General features: G+C 42.9%; 1 protein-coding gene across 4 annotated transcripts in view; it reads right to left on the minus strand.

The window, feature by feature from the left end:
* Positions 1-17510, minus strand: part of LOC129862603 (protein NDRG4-like) — a 41766-nt gene extending 24256 nt beyond the window's left edge. Inside the window, exons 1-5 of one of the 4 annotated variants that reach the window (XM_055934423.1) lie at positions 17336-17510; positions 13979-14052; positions 6545-6635; positions 5565-5717; positions 4497-4535 (exon numbers count right to left, since the gene is read on the minus strand). In XM_055934423.1, coding sequence (XP_055790398.1) covers positions 4497-4535; positions 5565-5717; positions 6545-6635; positions 13979-14052 — 357 coding nt within the window. In that variant the 5' untranslated portion in view covers positions 17336-17510. The remainder of the gene's footprint in view (positions 1-4496; positions 4536-5564; positions 5718-6544; positions 6636-13978; positions 14053-17335) is intronic. The other 3 variants (XM_055934424.1, XM_055934425.1, XM_055934426.1) reach the window with 3 other exon arrangements.
* Between the last annotated feature and the right edge of the window lie 10283 nt (positions 17511-27793).

Consider the following 27793-nt stretch of genomic DNA (forward strand, 5'->3'; position numbering starts at 1 on the left):
TGTATTTGTGGTCCTGGTAACTGGACCTTTTTTGGAACACCATTATTTTTGTCTTACTGAGATTTACTGTCAGGGCTCAGGTCTAACAGAATCTGTGCAGACGATCTAGGTGCTGCTGGAGGCCCTCCTTGGTCGGTGACAGAAGCACCAGATTATCAGCAAACAGTAGACATTTGACTTCAGATTCCAGTAGGGTGAGACCAGGTGGTGCAGACTGTTCTAGTGCCCTCGCCAATTTGTTGATATATATAGTGCATTTGGGAAAAATTCACACCTTCACTTTTTACAAATGTTGTTACGTTACAGCCTTATCCAAGAATGGATGAAATAGTTTTTTCCCCTCATCAATCTACACACAATACCTCATAATGACAAAGCAAAAACAGGTTTAGATTTTTTGGGAAAATTTATAAATAAATAAAATATCACATTTACATAAGTATTCAGACCCTTTACTCAGTACTTTGTTGAAGCACCTTTGGCAGAAATTACAGCATGGAGTCTTCTTGGGTATAACCCTACAAGCTTGGCACCCCTGTATTTGGGGAGTTTCTCCCATTCTTCTCTGCAGATCCTCTCAAGCTCTGTCATGTTGGATGGGGATCGTCGCTGCACAGCTATTTTCAGGTCTCTTCAGAAATGTTCAAGTCCGGGCTCTGGCTGGGCCACTCAAAGACATTCAGAAACTTGTCCCGTGCCACTCCTGCGTTGTCTTGGCTGTGTGCTTAGGGTCGTTGTCCTGTTGGAAGGTGAACCTTCGCCCCAGTCTGAGGTCCTGAGCACTCTGGAGCAGATTTTCATCAAGGATTTTCCCTCGATCCTGACTAAACTCCCAGTCCGTGCCACTGAAAAACATCCCCACAGCATGATGCTGCCACCACCATGCTTCACCGTAGGGATGGTAATGGCCAGGTGATAAGCAGTGCCTGGCCAAAGAGTTCAATCTTGGTTTCATCAGACCAGAGAATCTTGTTTCTCATCGTCTGAGAATCGTTTAGGTGCCTTTTGGCAAACTCCAAGAGGGCTGTCATGTGCCTTTTACTGAGAAGTGGCTTCTGTCTGGCCACTCTACCTTAGAGGCCTGATTGGTGAAGTGCTGCAGAGATGGTTGTGTTTCTGGAAGGTTCTCCCATCTCCACAGAGGAACTCTGGAGCTCTGTCAGAGTGACCATCGGGTTCTTGGTCACCTCCCTGACCAAGGCCCTTCTCCCCCGCTTGCCCAGTTTGGCCGGGCGGCCAGCTCTAAGAAGAGTATTGGTGGTTACAAACGTCTTCTATTTAAGAATGATGGAGGCCACTGTGTTCTTGCGGACCTTCAGTGCTGCAGACATTTTTTGGTACCCTTCCCCAGACCTTGACACAATCGTGTCTCAGAGCTCGATGGACAATTCCTTCGACTTCATAGCTTGGTTTTTGCTCTGACATGCACTGTCAACTGTGGGACCTTATATAGACAGGTGTGTGCCTTCCAAATCATGTCCAATCAATTGAAATTATCACAGGTGGACTCCAATCAAGCTGTAGAAACATCTCAAGGATGATCAATGGAAACAGGATGCATCTGAGCTCAATTCTGAGCTCAAGTCTCATTGCAAAGGGTCTGAATACTTACAGTAGCAGTCAAAGGTTTGGACACACCTACTCATTCAAGGGTTATTCTTTATTTTTACTATTTTCTACATTGTAGAATAATAGTGAAGACATCAAAACTAGGAAATAACACATATGAAATCATGTAGTAACCAAAAACGCATTAAACAAATCAAAATATATTTTATATTTGAGATTCTTCAAATAGTCACCCTTTGCCTTGATGACAGGTTTGCACACTCTTGGCATTCTCTCAGCCAGCTTCATGAGGTAGTCACCTGGAATGCATTTCAATTAACAGGTGTGCCTTGTTAAAAGTTAATTTTAATGCGTTTGAGCCAATCAGTTGTGTTGTCACAAGGTAGGGTTGGTATACAGAAGATAGCCCTATTTGGTAAAAGACCAAGTCCATATTATGGCAAGAACAGCTCAAATAAGCAAAGAGAAACAACAGTCCATCATTACTTTAAGACATGAAGGTCAGTCAATCTGGAAAATGTCAAGAACTTTGAAAGATTCTTCAAGTGCAGTCGCAAAAACAAACCAAGCGCTATTATGAAACTGGCTCTCATGAGGACCGCCACAGGAAAGGAAGACCCAGAGTTACAATGTAGTAAATAGTAAAAGTAAAGAAAAACCCTTGAATGAGTAAGTGTATCCAAACAATTGACTGGTACTGTATGTGTTTTTGCTGTTCTTTGTTATAGAGCAAACAAGATTGGAGAAGTGGTTTATCCATACATCTCAGTTTTGGATAGATAACTCTTCGTGTTGTTGTTTGTTTAGTGTTTCAAAATTGTCGCAGAAACGAGAAAATTTGATTCTTCAATTACATTGTATCAAGGCACAAGGCGAGCCCCAGATGCAGACACAGGAGGCAGATGGTTGGAGTCTTGCAATGTTTAATAATCCAAAGGGGTAGGCAAGAGAATGGTCGTGGACAGGCTAAAGGTCAAAACCAGATCAGACTCCAGAAGGTACAGAGTGGCAGACAGGCTCGTGATCAAGGCAGGCAGAACTGTCAGGCAGGCGGGTACAAAGTCCAGAAACAGGCAAGAGTCAAAACCAGGAGGACTAGAAAAAGGAGAATAGCAAAAGGAGTACAGGAAAAACACACTGGTTGACTTTACTAAACATCAAGACGAACTGGCACAGAGACAGGAAACACAGGGATAAATACACTGTGGAAAATAAGCAACACCTGGAGGGGGTGGAGACAATCACAGGAACAAGTGAACATGACACATTGAGCTGATTTCTGATCTGCTGTTCCTTCTTTTTCCGGAGTGTATTTCTGTATTGTTTTAATGATTCACCATAGTGAAGGCGTAGGCTCAGGTTTTCTAGGTCTCTATGTTTTTGGTTGAATACGTTTCTCAATTTCTTTCTTCGATTTTTGCATTCTTCATCAAACCATTTGTCATTGTTGTTAATTTTCTTAGGTTGTCTGCTTGAAAACAAATACTTGATAGAGAAGCTGAGAGGTCAAATATGCTGTTTAGGTTTTCTACTGCCAAGTTTACACCTTCACTATTACAGTCAGTGGTGTAAAGTACTTAAGTAAAAATACATACATTTTGTTATATAGTACATCATGCCATATGGAATCAAAAGCATTATAAAAATCAACAAAACATACAAATACTTTTACTCTGCTGTTCTGATGAAGATGCTGGTTTATTATTGTGTGTATATGGTCTGTTCTGATGAACATGCTGGTTTATTAGTGTGTGTAATGTGTGTATATGGTCTGTTCTGATGAACATGCTGGTTTATTAGTGTGTGTAATGTGTGTATATGGTCTGTTCTGATGAACATGCTGGTTTATTAGTGTGTGTAATGTGTGTATATGGTCTGTTCTGATGAACATGCTGGTTTATTAGTGTGTGTAATGTGTGTATATGGTCTGTTCTGTGTTTGAGTAGAAAGACAATGCGTTTTTGCTGAGAGCATTATGTTGTCTGAGGAAGGTCTGTATTCAGTCATTGAGAATATAGCAAAACAATTCCCTCCCTTCCTCCTATTGTCCCTGTCCTACCTGTCCCCTTTCCTCTCCCACCGTTCTTATCGCTCCTCAAAAGTCATGGAAGGTGATGCATAAACAAATGCTTAGTATGCAGTGAGATTGCTTTTGCTAATTAAAATTCAACACACACACATGCATGGACACACATACAGGCACACACATACACACTCTCAAAACTCAAACTTCAAGAGGCCCGTTCATTTGATTTGTGCAAAGCAAATCAGTTGTTATTTTCATAGCACCAATCGTAAGGGTAGACAGTCCTCTCCCGTTTAACTCAACTTAATCAGCACCTGTGTTTGTTAGCCTTTCCATTATGAAGGACTGTCAGGAGGTGGTGGGAGAGGGGAGTGAGAGAGAAAGAGGAGGTGAGACTGGAGAGGGTGAGAGAAGAGGGGGGTGACACTGGAGGCGTCAGACAGAGGTGAGAAACACGGTGTCTGGATTATTCTGATCTCATCATCACGTGGATTCATGTTCAAACTGACAACATCACGGGTACAGAAATCAACTTCTGAGGACTTTAAAACAACTGTGGTATTATTAATCCATAACGGATAGTAGGCTACTATGGTTATAGTGATAGTTGTAGTATTGAGATTGATGCCCTATTATGTGAGTGATAATCATTGAACAAGAGTGTTCCAGTGTCTCTCACACACAAACACATACGTCCTTTACACTTTATCATTCAGACACAAATCTGTACCACACTGTGTGAGGGATGCTGTGTGATAGTGAATGATTCCATCAACCATTTGGCCAAACAATCCCTCCTCCTTCTCCTCCCAGTGCGACACCATGGTTACGCGGGTGAGTGGACATAACGATTATTGGGGATACAGTATATTGAGAATAGAAGAGAATAGACTTTAAGTACCTTCCAGTCTCCAATTGGCATCAGGGTCTCACAGTTCTCCTGCAGACAGATAACAAAAACACAATGTCAACTGACACCCATTATGATAGTCCCTCTGCTTCCACTTCTGAGATGCCACAGGGCTGAGCAGGCCGTTAAAGCTGAGGGGATGGATCCACAGAGAGCAACAGAGATAGAGGCTGTGTGGGTCCAAACAGACAGACAATAGTTAGTGGACAGGGAAGAGAAGGCTCAGGAGAGACAGAATACGTTTTCCCTGCCCTAAAAAAGCCAAACCAGAACCCAAGCATTCCCCTAAACTTCAGTGCAACATGAAGGACATGCTCTATAGAGGTTAAAGTTGAATCAGACCAAGCATTATTAGTGGGTTAAGAAAAATTGTCCCCCAAACTCCTTGTGATGCTAAAGGTGCAATCCTGGATAGTGTATTCATATACAGTGGTTTCAGGAAAGACAAAAGGATTATAGATAAACACATGGACGAGGTGAAAGAGTAAAGATGACAAATGGTTGCATCGTCATCAGCAGTCCATTGATAGAGGGTGATGCTATTCAAGACAGTGTTACAGTGATCAGACACACCTAGAGAGAATGGTTATTTCATGCAGTTGTTTTTAGTGGAGAGACATAGTAGGTTAGTGGTTTCAGTGCTGCGGTCGGACCAGCAGGTGTCACTCTTGTCCTTTGGAGCCCACGTGTGACTGCAGTAGCACAGCATGGTGGGGGGGGGGAGCTGCGACATTGTGCTGGAGGTGTTGGCTGGCTGCATGTTGGTCTCCAGGAATGTTCAAAACCTCTCTATTATCCGATTATCCTTAGCCTGTCTGAATTTATGTCAGTATGAAACACTGCTAATGCTACTACTACAGCCTGTGTGTAAAGGAACTTTCAAAAATATAAATATTCTCTGTTGTTTGTGGCCCTCCATATTTCTCTGACTCAGGATGTGTTGCAGGTGAGGATTTAAAGGTGCATCCGATAACACAGTCAAAGGTAATGGAGATTTGGTACCCCTGCAGGGCATGGGGAATAGTCCCCCCTGCAGGTGAGTTCTGGGTATGTAATTACCGGGATGCACCCACTGGTCCGATTGCGGGTCTGGTGGAGCCAGTGCCGCGCGATCACATGCCACCGTTGTGGGGGGCGGCTTGAGGAAGAGGGGGCGGTGAGTGGCGCAGGGCTTGCGCAGGGGAGTGCGTTCACACACCGCCCTTGGTCTCTCTGCATCATAAACACAAACACAGGTGTGTTACAGTGGCTGGTCAGTCCACCTCAGGGGTCCAGGCAGGGAGAGGCCTGGAGGGGAGGAAGACTAACAGACCTGGGAGGACATGACCCACGTAGAGGAGGACAACAGAGGATAGGCTAAGGTAATAGCTGTCTGGATAAACTGCTGTAATGATGTCCTCCTGTTAAATCCTCAACAACATAGACTTCTAAAGGATACAATGTAATCTGGGTCACACATCCACTCCCGATAACGTTTTACTTTATTATGTATTTCCCTTGGGACTAATTACTAGCTAGCAGGTAATAATCATCAATAACTTTGAATTTATTATTTGGCCTCCAAGTTTAATCCGCCAATGCCTTGGCATCGTATTAGTAATCAGTTTCTCCACTCTATCAATCATTGTCAAGAGAGTCAGGGAAGTGTATAAATTACAGTGACATATTCTCTTAGACATTTGGCATTTCAATCAATGGGATTTTTTTTCCTCTACCGATGCCACCTCTCTTGTCCTCCTCACACACAGTCCCAGCAATCAAGAGTTACTTACAGCTTCTGCTAAGACAAGCATACTGCTGCAATCAGTGGATTTGGTTAGACCTTGCAGCCTCTCAATTATAAAGTCTTGTCCCCCCCACCCCTTCTTTCACACTCCTAAATTGAAATGCAGTGTATGATTCATCCCTCCTACACATGTAAACACATTCTGTTTCCAAAGAAAGACACACAAAAATACACTATTATATCACACACTCTGCACAAAAACAAATACATATTTGAATACACACGCACACAGTTATATAAAGTAAATGCTCACCATCTCAGTATCTTGTCCTCTCTGCTCCGGTAGTAGGGGTTTCTCCTCAGTAAATTGCTGCTCCTTCATCCCAGCCATCCTGGAGAGCAACCTGCAATCACCATAGCAACGCACACTTTGTTACTTTAAAATCTGAAATTCATCCACCAATTCAAACCACTGCAGTAGCAAAACCGCATTATCATGTTTTTCTCCCCCCAGTAAATCTCTACAGTATATCAAGCTTTTGGCTGGGTGGCAAGTTCTTCAGGAGGTTTGGTTGCTGTGGCTGGGCAAGTCCATCTTCCCTATATAATTGCTACACCAACCCCCATAGTCCCTTTTTGTTGGGCATGTAAAGAAGTCCAGGGATGCACAGAATCTGAATAGAGAATACATGTCCAGAGTTTTTTCTGGATCAAAAAGGGGCAAAAAGGGGGCACTGTCGGCGTGTCTGAATTTTAGAGGCCCCAATCTTGGCGCTATAGAGACATTTTCCTGAAATTCTACAAATTTGTCCATGGAGCTGAGATACATTGATGCCGTTTTAAAGCAAATTTCCTGCGATTCTATGCATTTTGCCATGGCTAATGCTGTGTTATTTTGCTCAAACGTGATAATATAATGTGTACTGATTTATACATTGCTTGGACTTAGGAGACCAGAAAAAATGCTAAGGCAGACGCCCAAAGATTTCAATGGTCGTGGAAAGTTTGTGGAAAGTTGTGGTATTGGCCTATTGGAAAACATATTAAACAGTAGTAGCCCAGTAGTAGCCTGAGGACGGACGGACGGACAGACAGACAGCTTCCCCGTTAGGATATAATGAAACTCCTGCAGTGTAGCCAGATCAGTGGACACAGAGGGGCTCTATCAATTTAGATTGATATGTCTATACAAGGGCACTGCTAAGCCCACAGAGCAGAGCTGACCCAGCCTGGCGCCACTCGACTAACACATTGGATCACTGAGGATATCAAAAGCACGCACGCACGCACACACACACACAGCCTATTTACAGTGCCTATAGAATGTCTACACCCCCCTTGGATTTCATCACATTATATTATTACAAAGTGGGATTAAAATAGATTTCATTGTCATTTTTTGGTCAACAGGAAGATTAATGAAAAACAAAACACTAATATACCATGATTAGATAAGTCTTACAAGTATAAGTATTAGATAAGTTTTGTGCGGCAGGTAGCCTAGTGGTTGGGAGTGTTGGTCGCTGGTTTGACTCCACAAGCCGCCAAGTTGGAAAAATCTGCCGTTCTGCCCTTGAGCAAGGCAGTTAATCCCCAACAACTGTTCCCCTGGCGCCAATTACGTCGAATAAGGCAGCCCCCCTCACCTCTTTAATGCAGAAGATACATTGAATGCATTCAGTTGGGCAACTGACTAGGTTTTCCCTATTCACCCCCCTTAGTTAATACATGTTAGAAATACCTTAGGCAGAAATCACAGCTGTGAGTCTTCTTGGTTAAGTCTCATAATATCTTTGCACACCTGCATTGTGCAATATTTGACCATTATTCTCTTCAAAATTCTCCAAACTCTGTCAAGGTGTTGGGGATCATGGCTAGACAGTCATTTTCAAGTCTTGTCATAGATTTTCAAGCAGATTTAAGTCAAAATTGTAACTAGGCCACACGGGAACATTCACTGTCTTCTTGGTAAGCAACTCCAGTGTAGTATTGGCCTTGTGTTTTAGGTTATTGTTCTACTGAAAGGTGAATTCCTCTCCCAGTGTCTGGTGTACAGCAGACTGAAGCAGGTTTTCCTCAAGTATTTTGCCTGTGATTGGCTCCATCCCGTTTCTTTTCATACTAAAACCTCCCATCTTTACTGATGTCCAGCATACCCATACCATGATTCAGCCACCACTATGCCTGTGTGCTTGAAAGTCGATGCTTGACTGAGGGATAGTCATAAACAAATCATGTCAACCCTTATTATTTCACACAGAGTGAGTCCATGTAACTTCTTATGTGATTTGTTAAGCCACATTTTACTTCTGAACTAAGTTTGGCTTGCCTTAACAAAGGGGATGAATACTTATGCAGAGACTATATTTTAGTTATTTCATTTGTATTCATTTGTAAAAAGAAGAAAACAAAGAACAATATTTTTACTTTGACATTATGGAGTATTTTGTGTTAAATATATTTCAATCCCACTTTGTAAAGCAATAAAATGTGACAAAAGTTCAAGGTGGTGTAGACGTTCGATAGGCATGCACACACAGGCACATTAACTCACTCATTGTCAAGAAAAACAAATGCAACAAAATAAAAGAAGGCCTATTGAATAAAAAAACGTAAAAATGATCAAAACGTAATGGTAAAGAAGCTGCAATGGGAGGCTGTCAGCCCAATAAGCATGTATGGTGAAATATGGAAACCTATGAGATTTACAACTATTCCCTGCTGGATCAAGTACTTTACTGACAGACTTAGTTAGCATCAAAACATTGTTTGCTGTTTGAGCCTTCCTACCAAATTGAGTCATGCACGGTGATAAAGTGGCCTCATAATGATTTAGAAACCCCAACTTCACACAGTGACAGGTTGTTTAATGGCTGGGATGCAGTAACAGCAACAGCTAGTCAACACACGCTCTCTCTCTTGTCAGCGGAAGTTTCCAGACCCTTAGACAAAACCCAGATGCAGACACTCCAAAACAAAAGTCCCTCTAAGTAATTTGCGACACTGGATAACAAAACCCTCTCCTCCTATTTGCGACAACACTGTTGTTGTTCTCTGTCTGAAAGTGACCTTTGCATGACATTATAATGGGCCCATGACCAACTTTAATTAGGAACTAACCAGGACAACCAGCCTCATCACTCTGCCTGCTTAATCTCTCTCTCTCCTTATATAAAATGGCTTGCTGTGAAATCAATTACCATTACAGTCTATACTCGTCCCTGTTGAAGCCGTTTCAAACCCACTGATTCAGGTTTAAATGACTCAATACTTTTGTTTGCTAGCTGCTTTATTCAATATTCCCTAAATCCACAAATACGGTTTTATATTTTCTCTGAGGAATTATTCCTCATACTAATTAAATGAAATGAGGGGGACTTGAACATTTACCCTAAAATGAGAATGATCGGGAACATCAACTTCACTTTTGGGTGGTGCTGGTGGTGTGTGTGTGTTTTATGTGTGCCCATTGTGCATCCATGGTCAATGGAGTCAAGTAGTCAAGTGCTACTTCAAAGTCTCCTTTCATCCAGTGTCTTTTCTTCATCTGCTCTCTGTTAGTGAAAAGAAGATGTGAGGTTTGTTTTTCTCCATGAGAGTCAAGAGAAGAACGTAATTTTATTCGGTCAAGGATGGTCAAATAAATCGGTCCTCCTTTTCATCTCTCTCCCTCTCTCTCTCTCTCTCTCCCTCTTCCTCTCCTCTGTTCTTTTACAGTTCTACACAGATTTTGTAGCCATGACAACCTCCAGCAGTGCTGTCGACTCGCCTGGGTTCTAACAGGATCTGGCTTACCTTCTCTGTTCCTTCTCTTCTCATTACCACCAGCTGCTCCCCACTCACATCTCTTTACCCACACTAACTACCTCTGTCTGGCTGGCCGTCCTCCATCCTCCATATCCAACATATCACTCTCCTTTCCTCTCATGTAGCTCATAGGGTTGTGAGCTGGAAGGGTTGACTTTGTACTGTGGAGAGACTAGTTCTCTCTCACAGTCCCCAATTACAGTTGCAGGGGCCTTATGTGTGACTCATATCGGTGATAGAGAGTGGGCCTGAGGAAAAGCATTCCGCTGGACAAGAAATCGATGGGATGTGCATGTAGGGGGAAGCATCTGACCAGATGCACGATTCAGAATCAATTCCCGGAAACTGGGCCAGGTTCAGCTCTCTGTCATGTGTGTGCGTTTCGTTGTGTAATGTATGTGTTTGGGTAGTGTCAGGATTTTAACTCTTACTGACGAGTTTTTGAACAGTTTGTTTGACCCATAAATTCAATAAAGCTGGCCCACCAGTGACCCCTGGAAAAACAACATCCAGAAAGACACTGTTACTTGATTCATGTTTTTTTAAGCCTCCTCTCTGTCAGTAACATAATTAACTCCAGTACGGCATATTAATTAGCCATATGGACGATAACATTAGAGAGGATTAAAGGCCAACTCTTCCAAAACAGAATATGGCCTTTTGCTCTCCTCAGCAGACTGGAAACTAACAACTCAAGAAATGAAATCAATTATACACACTAACGATGATTAAGTGCAAACAAGAACACTGGTCAAAAGTAACGTACTATATAGAAAACAGGGTACCATTTTAGATGCAACCAGTGTCACCTCTCTCACAGTAATCCTGCTGTCGTCACAGACTTCATCTCTCTTCTCTCAATGATCTGCTTTCAAACAAAACAACTCAAAACCCTTCTTGGGGATCTTCTAGTCTACTCAGACCAGACCCGCATCTGTTAGTACCAATCCATCCTCTGTATCCGTCATTCTCTCTGCTCCTGCTTGGTTTCTCTGTGCTAATCCAAGTGTTGTTTATGAGCTAAGTGGACATATCCCTACAGGACTCGCCTCCCACACAAGCCCAGAGAATGATGCTAACAGAGACTGACAACATGACCAGAGATTCACTTCAGCAGGTCAATCTTGAAGTGGCATCATCTCACTGGCACAGACACATAGAGACAGAGAGAACGAGACACACACACACACACACACACACAGAGAGAGAGAGAGAGCAATCAAAACAATGTTAGAGATTCAGCTTTTTTTCCACTATTTGAAGTGACACATTCCATTTTTAATATAGTGGTGTATGTCTGAAGGCCTTAGATGAACATGCGCTGGGGGGAGCAAGATATCAATTTTTAATCCATGTTTGATAACCGGATATCAACTTGCGGCTGCTATGGCTGGTGCCCCTGGCATTTAGCCTTATATACCTGTACTTACAGTACTGCCTTGCAGGCCAGCCATGTAGTACTCTGTTCCCTATGTAGTGCACTATTCCCTATGTAGTGCACTATTCCCTATGTAGTGCACTGTTCCCTATGTAGTGCACGATTCCCTATGTAGTGCACGATTCCCTATGTAGTGCACTGTTCCCTATGTAGTGCACTATTCCCTATGTAGTGCACTATTCCCTATGTAGTGCACTATTCCCTATGTAGTGCACTATTCCCTATGTAGTGCACTTCATGGGGAACAGGGTGCCATTTGGGACGCAGCCTAACCCTATCTTTGTGTCTATGCTCCTCTCAGCTCTGGCGTCAGAGATGGCCTGATAGGGCCGTGTCCCCTGAGGAATCCACAGGGCTGTGTTTCCAGCCTGCCTAACCCTGCCTCCTGTCACTATAGGTACCCAGGGCTTTGGGACAGAGCCAGTCTTCCAGAAGGACATGGCATGTGGCTCTCAATGGGACCTGTACACAACAGAGAGGGGAGAGGCGGGGGGGGGGGGGTCTTAAAACCTTCCTGAACAAGACTACATTTTCGATTGCAGCGTTCATTCTTATAGATCAAAAGATGGATCTCTTAATTATTTTATTATGAAATGTAACACTGTAAAGGATCTGCCCAACAGGGAGTTGGAAGCCCTTTTCTTAGACATCCAAACCCTCTCCTTCCACCTGACTCAGTTTTGTTAAAGCTTACAGATTGGTGGGTACTTAAGCTGGTCAGAAAATGATGTCTTCAAATCAAATCAAATGTTATTTGTCACATGCGCCGAATACAACAAGTGTAGACATTACAGTGAAATGCTTATTTACAAGCCCTTAACCAACAATGCAGTTTTAAGAAAATACCCCTAAAAAAAGTAAGAGATAAGAATAACAAATAATGAAAGAGCAGCAGTAAATAACAACAGCGGGGCTATATACATGGGGTACCGGTACAGAGTCAATGTCAATGTGCGGGGGCACCGGTGTAGAGGTAATTGAGGTAATATGTACATGTAGGTAGAGTTATTAAAGTGACTATGCATAGATAATAACAGAGAGTAGCAGCAGCGTAAAGGGGGGGGGGGGGGGGGGGGGGGAGATGCAAATAGTCTGCATAGCCATTTGATTAGCTGTTCAGCAGTCTTATGGCTTGGGGGTAGAAGCTGTTTAGGAGCATTTTGGACCTAGACTTGGCACTCTGGTACCGCTTGCCATGCGTTAGCAGAGAGAACAGTCTATGACTAGGGTGGCTGGAGTCTTTCATGCCCCTCATCGGCCATTTCTGACGTCAGCCAACATCCTTGTCCAGTGAAGCCACACTCAATATCCAATATGTCAACGGGCTACATGATCCGCTTCACTGAATCCCCCACTGTCTATCTACTGTAACCCAAACATCCACAACATCTAGGCCTATAGCATCCAGTCTCTTTATTGCCGACCCCCCCCCCCACCCCCAAAAAATAACAGCATGTTTGTTTGGGCTGGAAATGTGTACTTGAGATACTGAAAACTAAAAGAAGTAAGTACTGTATGCTGGTTACTCACTGGGCAAAAACTGGTTGAATTAATGTTGTTTGTCATAAAAAACAACAACTTTGAATCAATGTGGAAAACTGATTGGATTTAATAAAAGTCATCAACGTATGGGCATTTCTTATTTTTTTAAACTAAACTTTTAACATAAAACCAATGACATGGTCACATGTTTGGTTGATTTCACGTTAGTTGACAACTCAACCAAATGTAAATCAAAACTAGACGTTGAAATGACGTCTGTGCCCAGTGGGTAGTCAGGAAACAAACCCAAAAGTCTAAACAAAAAAAATACGCAACAGGTTTCAAACACTTGAAAACGAGCTATACCTTACTTCAAAAGACTATCAAGCGTATGCTAATACTGAGTTTGAGACTATACCTACACACCCCAAAGCAAGGACATGATTAGCATGCAATATGTGTGGAACATGCAGTTCTGTCCAGACTGAACACAACAACAGCTACGGCTGGGGTTCAAAGCTGATGGATGGTAATATAACACACACATAGAGAATGTGTGCTGTGATGCTTGGCTAAAGCTCGTTCTGAGCATCATTACCAAGGCCTTAATGGGGTGAAGGTGAGATACGAGTCATCATTTGATCACCCAAATTGCATCAGTCCTGGTCCAGTGCTCTGCTGCAATTGGTCCATGGCTCATGAGTCTCTTTTAACTTTGCCAAAAAAGTGCTTGATGACTCACAAGTAATAGTCCAATACTGAGCCACGATTGGCCACAGAGTCATGAGTTGCCGTCCAATGCTCTGCAGGGATTGGCCATTAGCTTGTTAGTCCAGGACACTAAGTTACATTCCACTGGTCCACAAGCTAGGCCTCGGTGTGAAACACTGCAGTCATCAGCTCATGACTTTAGGAAGGACGGACAGTGTGAATGGAAAGAGCGATGAATGAGATGCCCAAAACATAAGTTATGGAAGCTATATACAGTATATGAAGTCCATTCCAGAAGGCACTACGTACATGGTCTGCAGCAGGCTCTGCGGCACCGTGCAGTTAGCCTTTGAAGGGAAGTTCCAAAACAATCCGGGCCCCATCTATTAGTACAAAATAAAATCATCCGTTGGAGATTGAAAGAGTGAGGGAAAAAAGTGAACAGCAAAGTTCAAGCCATATCGTCATGACTCATAGGTCGATTTTTTACAGTGGTAGGAACAAAGCAATTTTATCTGCCACAACCTAGCTGATAGAGGAACAAATCCACAGGGTATTTTTAAGCAATAAGGCCCGGGGGGGGGGGGGGGGGGGGGGGTATATAACCAATATAACACGGCTAAGGAATGTTCTTACGCACGACGCAAAGTGGAGTGCCTGGATACAGCCCTTAGCCGTATTATATTGGTCATATACCACAAACCCCCGAGGTGCCTTATTGCCATTATAAACTGGTTACCAACATAATTAGAGCAGTAAAAATAAATGTTTTGTCATACCCATGGTATAGGGTCTGATATACCACGGCTTTCAGTCAATCAGCATTCACCGCTCGAACCACCCAGTTTATAATGCTCTTTGTAGTTCTATTAATATCCAAGAGCAGCAGAGAAACAGACCTGGTCCCATAGGATACAGTGGGCTTTGTTGAGCTTGCATATGCCGAAGGAGAAAAAGCTAACCTGATAACATCCTTTTTACAATGTATAAGGTGATAATAAATCATAATAGACAGTGTGGATTAAAAAACAGGGACATTGTGTCTACTGTTCATTTGTCAAAGCTTTTGATCCTAGAACAAATGTATGTATTAGAATTCTGCACTAGGCTTATATAAGACAATGAATTGGGGCTGCACCCATATTATTTCATATTATCTTGTCGACAGAAACTGTAGAAATGAACAGGACATATTTCTCACAAGGTGAAAATGATACATATCAGCATTTACTTCCACCAGAGCCCAGGAGCGTCATCATTTTGCTGACAGGGGGTGAAGATCACTCACACCATGTCAGGCCTGACATTCAGCCTCAGATCTCAAAGGGTTTGCCTACAGGTCTCAGTGTGCAACCACTATTCAATGAGGCAGGAGGCTGTGCACACAGCATGTAAACGAACATCCACATACACAAAGAGCTCAAAAGAAATGGAGGCCTAACAGATATCCAATTAAAGTTCCTTCAGAAAGTATTCATACCCCTTGACTTATTCCACATTTAGTTGTTACAGCCTGAATTCAAAATGGATTAAATTGTTTTTTTTCTCTCACCCATCTACACACAATACCCAATAATGACAAGGTGAAAACATGTTTAGACATGTTTTCAAATTTATTGAAAATTAGTACAGAAATAACAAATTTATTCACACCCGAGTCAATATTTTGTAGAAGCACATTTGGCAGTGATTACAGCTGTGAGTCTTTCTGGGTAAGTCTCTAAGAACTTTCCACATCTGGATTGTGCAACATTTGCCTATTATAATTGTTTTTATTCTTCAAGCTCTGTCAAATTGGTTGTTAATCAATGCTAGACAACCATTTTAGATCTTTCCATAGATTTAAGTCCAAACTGTAACTTGGAACAACTGTAAGACATTCACTGTCTTCTTGGTAAGCAACTCCAGTGTAGATTTGGCCTTGTGTTTTAGGTTATTGTCCGGCTGAAAGGTGGATTTATCTCCCAGTGTATGCTGGAAAGCAGATTGAACCAGGTTTTCCTCTAGGCTTTTGGCTGTGCTCCATTCCGTTTCTTTTTTATCCTGAAAAACTAACCAGTCCTTAATGATTACAAGCATACCCATAACATGATGCAGCCACCACTATGCTTGACAATATGAAGTGGGACTCAGTAAATGTGTTGTATTGGATTTGCCCCAAACATAACACTTTGTATTCAGGAAAAAAAGTTAATTGCTTTGCCACATTTTCTGCAGTATTACTTGTTGCAAACATGATGCATGTCTTGGAATATTTTTATTCTGTACAGGCTTCCTTCTTATCACTCTGTCAATTAGGTTATTATTGTGGAGTAACTGTGGATCCATCCTCAGTTTTCTCCTGTCACAGCCATTAAACTCTAACTGTTTTAAAGTCACCATTGGCCTCATGGTGAAATCCATAAGTGGTTTCCTTCCTCTCCAGCAACTGAGTTAGGAAGGACGCCTGTATCTTTGTAGGGACTGGGTGTATTGATACACCATCCAAAGTGTAATTAATAACTTCACCATGCTCAAAGGAATATTCAATGTCTGTTTTTTTTTACACATCTACCAATAGGTGCCCTTTCTTTGCAAGGCATTGGAAAACCTCCCTGTTCTTTGTGGTTGAATCTGTGTTTGAAATTCTCTGCTCGACTGAGGGACCTTACAGATAATTTTATGTGTGGAGTACAGAGATGAGGCAGTCATTCCAAATTCATGTTAAATACTGTTATAGCATAGGACTTAGTCCATACAACTTCTTATGTGACTTGTTAAGCACATTTTTACTCCTGAATTTATTTAGGTTTGCCATGACTAAGGGGTTAAATACTTATTGGCTCAAGACATTTCACCAATTCATTTTTAATTCATTAAAAAATCTTATAACATAATTCCATTTTGACATTATGAGGTATTGTATGTAGGCCGGTGACAAAAGCATATAAATGTAATCCATTTTAATTTCGGATTGTAACAGAACAAAATGTGGGAAAAGTCAAGGGGCATGTGGACACTTTCTGAACGCTCTGGAAATGTCCACTGATGAACTCTTCATTGAGACTGTAAAACTTGGAACACAGAGTCTATTTTGACCAGAATATAAGCTTTCCTGTCTCTATCCATCTCTAACTCTATCCCTTACACATGCAATGGCCTCAGATATGAAGTGCAGTGTGTTAGTGATTAGTGTGGCTGCTGGTTGTTGGAGGGGAGGGTACGCAAACCTTTTCTACAGCTGATACACAACTAAACACAACAATGCAAAGCAGTTCGCTATTCTCTTTAACTGGAAAGCAGAAGGCCTGCTCCTGGTAAGGAAGTTAGACTGTATATTCTCTATATTACTTATTAATACGCAGGTTGCCCAGGGCAGTACTGATCTGTATGACGCACTCCTGTTTCTAGGGTTAATAAATTCAACCTGACGACCTCGTACTCACGCCAATGCAGAGGCTGGTACTGGGGCACAGTCAGAGCCTCACTTATACAGCTAGGAGACAGTAGATGATCTGGGGGAGCTAATGTCCCTATACAGTATGTGCTATCATGATCGATGTACCTTAACCTTCTTATGCACTATCAAAGAGTTAAGTCAAGCTTTGCAAAAATGAGTTCTGTCATTCTATCTCATGTAGGTATCATCATCAGATCCAAACTGAACATACACACATAAGAACTTACCTCTTGTGGTGGTTTGAGCTTCAACAGCTGCTATTGTTGCGTATTTTATAGTGCGTCTGTTTTTCTCTCGCTTTCCCTTAGTCTGTTCCAGTCTGTGTGTATGAGCGTGCTACAGAAAGAGGCAGTGTATTCTATGGGGTCTCTGCTCTCCAGATCTCTCTCCCTCTCATCCTCCCTCCCTCCCTCTTTCTCTCCCGCTCCCTCCCTCCCTCTCCATCTCGCGCTCCCTTCTCCCTTCCTTCTCGCCTTGGCAATAAACAGAGAGCACGTGTCATCCCCAATGATGCAGCATGAGAGCGCCGCCACACTAGAAGATCAGAGGCGAGGGAGGAGAGAGAAGGGGAGAGGGGATGAAATGAAAGAGGGAAGACAGAATGTGATGGGAGGTAAATTAAACGGAGGGTATGGATATTATGATATGGTCATAAAAGTGAGATTTAGAGTTTGGTAAAGGAGAGAAACTGATTGTTTTGGGGTAATAACTATTGCTGTTGAAAACAGAAGAGTGAAGGTTCCACTGCACCAATGAGTTCACAATCATGAGCTTCAGAAGTCCATTTTCTGCAACACCCACACAATGGCACATTCCACCAAAACACAAAAAACAGTACTTATGGATTTATTATTTAATTTAGCACATTTTAACTGTAGACAGCCTCTCTCAGCCGCCCCCCCCCCCCCCCCCCCCCCCCCCCCCACACACACACACACACAGGAATAAACCAATACAATGGGTTTGTTAGAGGGATCTGCTGGTATACTTTTATTTTGAACATCTTTTTTTCATCATGCAGGCAATAATGGATCTGTGTTTGTTTGCTGGATCCGCAACAAGTGACCTACTTTAGAACAACACTGATTCACTGACGAGACACAGTAATATCAGACCAGATGGACCGATTGCCAAAATGGAGAGCCTCTTCTACGCTGAACAAAAATAAAAACGCTACATGTAAAGTGTTGGTCCCATGTTTCATGAGCTGAAATAAAAGACCCAGAAATGTTCCATATGAACATAAAGCTTATTTTTCTCACATTTTGTGCTATTGTTTTTATATCCCTGTCTCCTTTGCCAAGATAATCCATCCACCTGACTGGTGTGGCATATCAAGAAGCTGATTAAACAGCATGATCATTACACAGGTGCACCTTGTGCTGGAGACAATAAAAGGTCACTCTAAACACAATGCCACACATGTATCAAGCGTGCAATTGGCATGCTGACTGCAAAAATGTCCACCTGAGCTGTTGCCAGATAATTGAATGCTCATTTCTCTACCATAAGCCCCCATCCAATGTAATTTTAGAGAATTTGTCAGTAAGTCAAAATGGCCTCATAACCACAGACCATGTGTATTTCTGGAAGCTGAAAATGTCCTAGTTCTTCCATGGCCTGCATACTCACCAGACATGTCACCCATTGAGCACGTTTGGGATGCTCTGGATCGACGCGTACGACAGCCTCTTCCAGTTCCCGCCAATATCCAGCAACTTCGCACAGCCATTGAAGAGGAGTGGGACAACATTCCACAGGCCACAATAAACAACCTGATCAACTCTATGCGGAGGAGATGTGTCGCACTGCATGAGGCAAATGGTGGTCACACCAGATACTGACTGGTTTTCTGATCAACACCCTACCTTTTTTTCAGGTATCTGTGACCAACAGATTCATATCTGTATTCCCAGTCATGTGAACTCTATAGATTAGGGCCTGATTAATTTATTTCAATTGACTGATTTTCTTACATGATCTGTAACTCAAATAGTTACTTGTTGCATTTATATTTTTGTTCAGTGAGGCGGGGTGAGTCACAGTTCTAAACGCTGTCATGTTTGGTCTGGACAAAATGCTCAGTGTTCATCAGACACAGATTAGTGTACGCAGTGTTCACAAACTGGGAGCTATTGGCCCTAATTTGTCTGTGCAGTGATACTGCTGATGGTCCAGCACAGTAAGCAGGTCAGAGACCTTATTAGGATGTAGATAGGATAGTATGCTGGAGTGGAGAACAGAACAGCCGTTAGCCAATAGGGCGTGGCCAGCAGAGAGACTGAAGGGAAACCTGGCACACAGAGGGACTGTGTCTGAAATGGCACCCTATCCCCTATGTAGTGCTCAGTGCTCTGGTCAAAATAAGTGCACTACATAGGGAATAGAATCAGGGGTGCCATTTGAGAAGCATCTTGGAGTGGAGAATAGCCGTTGACCAACAGGGCATGGCCAGACTGAGAGGCTGAAGGGACACCAGAGACCTGGCACAGTGTGGGACTCTACCCTCAGAGGAGAAATGTTAAAGAGCACTTGGTCCAGTATGTGGGATGGTGTTTGTGCCAGCTTGCTTAACTACTCAACCCACATACTGTACAGCAGGGATCATCAACTAGATTCAGCCGCGGGCCGATCTTTTCTTGAGCAGATGGTCAGGGGGCTGGAACATAATTACAAATCATTTGTAGACTGCAAATTGACAGCAAGAAGCCCAAACAGGTATAATATTTTACTTAAACAATCATTTCAAACCTTGCTTACATTTCTACATGATCACATTTGTACACGAGAACCGGCCTGTACCCTAAATGCCATAAGCTTTCTCCTGGCCCCTTACACTAAGTCTGAATTTGTCCTGATAGGTGATCTAAACTGGGACATGCTTAAACCACCTGACCAAGTCCTAAAGTAATGGGACTCCCTAAATCTTTCACAGATTATTAACAATCCCACAAGGTATGACTCCAAACACCCAGAAAAGGCTATGCCGTGATGTTATCCTCACAAATAATCCTGATAGGTATCAGTCTGGTGTTTTCTGTAATGACCTTAGTGATCAGTTTTACAGCCTGAGTTCGTAATGGCTGCTCAGTGAAATTACCTGTCCTGATTTGTCATAGACGCTTGCTAAAAACCTTTAATGAGCAAGCCTTCCTTCATGACCTGGCCTCTTTAAATGGATATAGAATCAGCTTGATCCCCTTGGTGGAAGACGCTTGGACCTTCTTTTTTATATTTTCAGTGGTATTGTTAACACGCGCCCATAAAGAAAATTAAAAACAGGTTCAGCCCCTGGTTCGACTTTGATTTGGCAGAGTTACTCCACCTCAAGAATTCCATTTGTCAAATCGCTTGGCAGACTGGCTCTCATTCAGGCAAATGAGAAATAAGTGCACTCAGGTTATCCGGAAGGCCAAACCTAGTTACTTTAAGGAGCAGTTCTCTCTCTTTGGGTCTAACCCCAAGAAGTTCTGGAAAACAGTTAAAGACCTGGAGGATAAACCCTCCTCCTCACAGCTGCCCATGTCCCTTAATGTTGATGATGTGGTTGTTACTGACAAGAAGCACATGGCTGAGCTCTTTAAATCACTACTTCATTAAGTCAGGATTTCTATTTGACTCAGCCATTCCTCCTTGCCCGTCAAACATTTCCCATCCCTTCTAATGCGACTATCCCTGATGCTCGTCCCTCTTTTTCCCCTGCCCCGCTACAAAGTTTCTCCCTGCAGGCGGTCACTGAGTCTAAGGTGCTAAAGGATCTCCTTAAACTTGACCCCAAAAACATTTGGGTCAGATGGTTTAGACCCTTTCTTCTTTAAGGTTACAGCCCCTATCATTGCCAAGCCTATCTCTGACATTTTTAAAACTCTCTCTCCTCTCTGGGGAGGTTCCCATTGCTTGGAAGGGAGCCACGGTGCGTCCTTTACTTAAAGGGGAGATCAAGCTGATCCTAACTGTTATAGGCCAATTTATATTTTGCCCTGTTTATCAAACGTGTTGGAAAAACTCGCCTTTTGGCGTTTATAGTATTCTCTCGGGTAAGCAATCTGGTTTCCGCTCAGGTTATGGATGTGCTTAGCGACCTTAAAGGCCCTGAATGAAGTCACCATTGCCCTTGATTCTAAGCAATGTTTCTCTGCTATTTTTATTGAGTTAGCCAAAGCTTTTGATATGGTAGACCATTCCATTCTTGTGGGCCGGCTAAGGAGCATTGATGTATCTGAGGGGTATTTGGCCTGGTTTGCTAACTACCTCTCTCAAAGAGTGCAGTGTATGAAGTCAGAACATCTGCTGTCTCAGCCACTGCCTGTGACCAAGGGAGTACCCCAAGGCTCGATCCTAGGTCCCACGCTCTTCTCAATTTACATCAACAACATAGCTCAAGCAGTAGGAAGTTCTCTCATCAAGTTATATGCAGATACAGTCTTATACTCAGCTGGACCCACCTGGAATTTTTTGTTAAACGCTCTACAACAAATCTTTCTTTGTGTCCAACAAGCTCTCTGCCCTTAACCTTGTTCTGAACACCTCCAAAACAAAGGTCATGTGGTTTGGTATGAAGAATGCTCCTCTCCCCACTGGTGTGATTACTACCTCTGAGGGTTAAGAGCTTGAGGTAGTCACCTCATACAAGTACCTTGGGAGTATAGCTAGATGGTACACTGTCCTTCTAGCAGCACATATCAAAGCTGCAGGCTGAGGTTAAATCTAGACTTGGTTTCCTTTATCGTAATCACTCTTCTTTCACCCCAGATGCCAAACTAACCCTGATTCAGATGACCATCCTACCCATTATAGATCGGCAGGTAAGGTTTCTCTCGAGTGGCTAGATGTTCTTTACCATTCAGCCATCAGATTTGCCACCAACCTCCTTATAGGACACATCACTGCACTCTATACAACTCTGTAAACTGGTCATCTCTGTATACACGTCGTACTGGTTGATGCTTATTTCTAAAAGCCCTCTTAGGCCTCACTCCCCCTTATCTGAGATATCTACTGCAGCCCTCATCCTCCACATACAACACCCGTTCTGCCAGTCAGAACGGGTGTTGTATGTGGGGACCTTTTGTTAAAGGTCCCCAAAGCACACACATCCCTGGTTTGCTCCTCTTTTCAGTTCACTGCAGCTAGAGACTGGAATGAGCTGCAAAAAACACTCAAACTGGACAGTTTTATCTCTTCATTCAAAGACTCAATCATGGACACACTTACTGACAGTTGTGGCTGCTTCGCATGATGCATTGTTGTCTCTACCTTTTGCCTTTGTGCAGTTGTCTGTGCCCAATAATGTTTGTACCATGTTATGCTGCTGCCATGTTGTGTTGCTACCATGCTATGTTGTTGTCTTAGGTCTCTCTTTATGTACAGTTGTGGGCAGAATTTTTGAGAATGACACAAATATTAATTTTCACAAAGTCTGCTGCCTCAGTTTGCATGATGGCAATTTGCATATACTCCAGAATGTTATGAAGAGTGATCAGATTAATTGCAATTCATTGCAAAGTCACTCTTTGCCATGCAAATGAACTGAATCCCCCAAAAACATTTCCACTGCATTTCAGCCCTGCCACAGAAGGACCAGCTGACATCATATCAGTGATTCTCTCATTAACACAGGTGTGAGTGTTGATGAGAACAAGGCTGGAGATCACTCTGTCATGCTGATTGAGGCCAAATAACAGACTGGAAATCTTCAAAAGGAGGTTGATGCTTGGAATCATTGTTCTTCCTCTGTCAACCATGGTTACCTGCAAGGAAACACGTGCCGTCATCATTGCTTTGCACAAAAAGGGCTTCACAGGCAAGGATATTGCTGCCAGTAAGATTGCACCTAAATCAACCATTTATCGGATCATCAAGAACTTCAAGGAGAACGGTTCAATTGTTCTGAAGAAGGCTTCAGGGCGCCCAAGAAAGTCCAGCAGGCGCCAGGAGCGTCTCCTAAAGTTGATTCAGCTGCGGGATTGGTGCACCACCAGTACAGAGCTTGCTCAGGAAGGGCAGCAGGCAGGTGTGGGGCAAAGACTTTTGGAGGATGGCCTGGTGTCAAGAAGGGCAGCAAAGAAGCCACTTCTCTCCAGGAAAAACATCAGGGACAGACTGATATTCTGCAAAAGGTACAGGATTGGACTGCTGAGGACTGGGATAAAGTCATTTTCTCTGGTGAATCCCCTTTCCGATTGTTTGGGGCATCCTGAAAAAAGCTTGTCCGGAGAAGACAAGGTGAGCGCTACCATCAGTCCTGTGTCATGCCAACAGTAAAGCATATTGAGACCATTCATGTGTGGGGTTGCTTCTCAGCCAAGGGAGTGGGCTCACTCACAATTTTGCCTAAGAACACAGCCATGAATAAAGAATGGTACCAACACATCCTCCGAGAGCAACTTCTCCCAACCATCCAGGAACAGTTTGGTGACGAACAATAACTTTTCCAGCATGATGGAGCACCTTGCCATAAGGCAAAAGTGAAAACTAAACGAGTGACCAAAGCGACTTGGAGCGTGGTATGATCTTCAGTGTCAGGTGCGCCGGATCCAGTATCTCTGAAACGGCTGCCCTCCTGGGCTTCTCACGCACGTCAGTGTCTAGGGTTTACCAAGAATGGTGCGACAAACAAAAAAAACTCCTGTCAGCGGCAGTCCTGTGATCAAAAATAGCTTGTTGATGAGAGAGGTTGAAGGAAGATCACAAATCAATCAAATGTATTTATAAAGTCCTTTTTACATCAGTCGATGTCACAAAGTGCTGTACAGAAACCTATCCTAAAAGCCCAAACAGCAAGCAATGCAGATGTAGAAGAATGGGGGCTAGGAAAAACTCCCTAGAAAGGCTGGAACCTAGGAAGAAACCTAGAGAGGAACCAGGCTCTGAGGGGTGGCCAGTCCTCCTCTGGCTGTGCCAGTTGGAGATTTATAACAGAACATGGCCAAGATGTTCAAACGTTCATAGATGAGCAGCAGGGTCATCTATGAACCAGCAAATCTCCAACTGACCAGCAGGGTCATCTATGAACCAGCAAATCTCCAACTGACCAGCAGGGTCATCTATGGCAAGAATCGTGCAAGCTAACAGGTGGGCAACAGACACAAATAACGGAGCAGTACAACAGTGTTAAAGCAGAACGGCATCTCAGAACTCGTTGATCCTTGTCACGGATAGGCTATTGCAGCAGACAACCACACAGAGTTCCACTCCTATCAGCTAAAAACAAGAAGCTGCTGCTCCAGTGGGCATGTGATCACCGACACTGGACAATTGAAGAGTTTGAAAAACATAGCTTGGAACATGACAGCAAGTTACATTTACTTCAGTGGCCTGCACAGTCTACAGACCTCAACCCAATATAGTAGTGGTCACCAAACAGTCAATCTCCAAGGCATTCCTAGTTGATCAAACATTTTTGTAAAAAACACAACAGTAAATGTAATTTTAAAAAAAACGTTTTGTGCTCTTGACGGTAGGGGCACTTGATTCAGCAGCCCTAGCCCCTGAAAGGCAAGTGTTCCCATTTTGAACCATTTCATGTGTCTGAAGTTAGAACTTCACCTAACCCAGGAGTCCCAGTGTATATCAAGTGCACCTATAGGCCTACCGCTGGCCAATCAGATAGTTCGGATCACCGTGTCCGCACAGTGAAGCCCCGAGCACAAAACATTTGAAACCATGACTAGAGAGAGACTCAATGAATAGAGCAAAGAGCTGCTGTTTTTAGGAGTAAGTTCATGTTTTTTGTTATTCAGCACTGTCAACACTTTGTTCAAAACTTTTATAACCAATAAAATGTGCATTCTCCCTACTTCCACTCCCGCTACAACCAGCACCGCAGCTGCAACGAATTAGTATTTCATAGCAAAGTGTTTCGATAAGCTTGCATTGTTATTACTAGCAGCTTGTCCATTTTTTGATATTGATATTTCACTTCATCTGGACATCGGATTAAATACACGAATTGGCGTATGAGGCAGAAATAATGCAGTGCGACTTGAGTTCGCCATCAGCTGGAAGACTGCGTGCCCTTTTCTCAGCAGATGGTTGGTGACTTGGGTGAGAGGCATCCTTACCGCTGCTCTCTCTCCTCAGACAGACCATCAGGATTCTGCTCATTCAGCTGTACAACAAATGATATATTACCAGTGCGATCATATCATTTCAAAATGGTCTGAAAAAAACAATGGCAGGGCAATTCAAGCATAGCAAATATGCAATGATAATGTTTTGGACATATAGTTTACCACAAACCACATTGCTACAGAACTGTTATAAATAAGATATACACAGTGCACTCGGAAAGTATTCAGACCCCTGGACTTTTTCCACATTGTTAAAGCCTAATTCTAAAATGGATTAAATAGTTTTTTCCCTCATCAATCTACACACAATACTCCATAATGACAATGTAAAAACAGGTTTTTAGAAATATTTGCAAATGTATAAAATAAAAAAATATTTACATAAGTATTCAGACCCTTTACTCAGTACTTTGTTGAAGAACCTTTGGCAGCGATTACAGCCTCGAGTCTTCTTTGGTATGATGCTACAAGCTTGGCACACCTGTATTTGGGGAGGTTTTCCCATTCTTCTCTGGAGATCCTCTCTAGCTCTGTCAGGTTGGATGGGGAGCATCGCTGCACAGCTATTTTCAGGTCTCTCCAGAGATGTAAGATCGGGTTCAAGTGCGGGCTCTGGCTGGGCCAATCAAGGACAATCAGAACAATCGTTCTGGAGCAGGTTTTCATTAATGATCTCTTTGTACTTTGCATACATTAATCTTTCCCTCGATCCTGACTAGTCTTCCAATCCTTGCCGCTGAGAAACATGCCCACAGCATAATACTGCCACCACAATGTTTCAACATAGGGGTGGTGCCAGGTTACCTCCAGACGTGCCGCTTGGCATTCAGGCCAAAGAATTCAATCTTGGTTTCATCAGACCAGAGAATATTGTTTCTCATGGTCAGAGTCCTTTAGGTAACTTTTTACAAACTCCAAGCGGGGTGTCAGGTAACTTTTACTGAAGAGTGGCTTCCGTCTGGAGTGCTGCAGAGATGGTTGTCCTTCTGGAATGTTCTCCCATCTTCACAGAGGAACTCTGGAGCTCTGTCAGAGTGACCATCAGGTTCTTGGTCACCTCCTTCACCAAGACCCTTCTCCCTCAATTGCTCAGTTTGGCTGGGCGGCCAGCCCTAGGATGAGTCTTGGTGGTTCAAAACTTCTTACATTTAAGAATGATGGAGGCCACTGTGTTCTTGGGGACCTTCAATGTGTCCCCAGATTTGTGCCTTGACACAATCCTGTCTCGGAGCTCTACGTACAATTCCTTCGACCTCATAGCTTGGTTTTTGCTCTGACATGCACTGTCAACTGTGGGTCCTTATATAGACAGGTGTTTTCCTTTCCAAATCATGTCCAATCAATTGAATTCACCACAGGTGAACTCCAATCAAGTTGTAGAAACATCTTAAAAGGATTATTAATGGAAACAGGATGCACCTGAGCTCAGTTTCGAGTCTCTTAGCAAATTTAACCTTTATTATTAAAAATTCACCTTTATTTAACCAGGTAGGCCAGTTGATAACAAGTTCTCATTTACAACTGCGACATGGCCAAGATAAAGCAAAGCAGTGCGACAAAAAAACAACAGCACAGACTTACACGTGAGTTTCACTATTTAACTAGGCAAGTCAGTTAAGAACAAATTCTTATTTACAATGACGGCCTAGGAACAGAGAGTTAACTGCCTTGTTCAGGGGCAGAATGACAGATTTTTACCTTGTCAGCTCGGGGATTCGATCTAGCAACCTTTCGATATAGCAACCTGCCCAACACTCTAACCACTAGGCTAACTGCCGCCCCTCCTTGACCAAAAGGTTTGAATACTTATGTAAATAAGGTATTTCTGTTTCTATTTATTTTTATTTTGTATTAATTTGCAAACAATTTGGAAAACCTGTTTTCACTTTGTCAGTATGGGGTATAGTGTGTAGATTGATGATTGAAAAATAATTTAATCCATTTTAGAATAAGGCTGTAATGTAACAAAATGTGGAAAAAGGGGTCTGAATACTTTCCGAATGCACTGTATACAAATGTATGTGGACACCCCTTCAAAATTAGTGGATTAAGCTATTTCAGTCACATCCTAAAAATTATTAGTAGAATGGCCTTACTGAAGAGCTTAGTGACTTTCAACGTGGAACCATCATAGGATACCTTTCCAACAAGCCGGGTTCATCAAATTTCTGCCCTGCTACAGCTGCCCCGGTCAACTGTAAGTGCTGTTATTGTGAAGTGGAAACGTCCTGGAGCAACTACGGCTCAGCCAAAGTGGTAGGCCACACAAGCTCAAGCTACCACCAAGTGCTGTAGGGCGTAAAATCGTCTGTTGCAACACTCACGAACAAGTTCCAAACTGCCTTTAGAAGCAACATCAGCACAATAACTGTTTGCCGGGAGCTTCACGAAATGGGTATCCATGGCCGAGCAGCCGCACACAAGCCTAAGATCACCATGCGCAATGCCAAGCGTCAGCTGAAGTGGTGTAAAGCTCGCCGCCATTGGAGCAGTAGAAACACGTTCTCTGGAGTTATGAATCACACTTCATCATCTGGCAGTCCGATGGACGAATATGGGTTTGGTGGATGCCAGTAGAGCGCTACCTGACCCAATGCATAGTGCTAACTGTAA

Source organism: Salvelinus fontinalis, chromosome 9 (assembly GCF_029448725.1).
Source record: "Salvelinus fontinalis isolate EN_2023a chromosome 9, ASM2944872v1, whole genome shotgun sequence".
NCBI lineage: Eukaryota > Metazoa > Chordata > Actinopteri > Salmoniformes > Salmonidae > Salvelinus > Salvelinus fontinalis.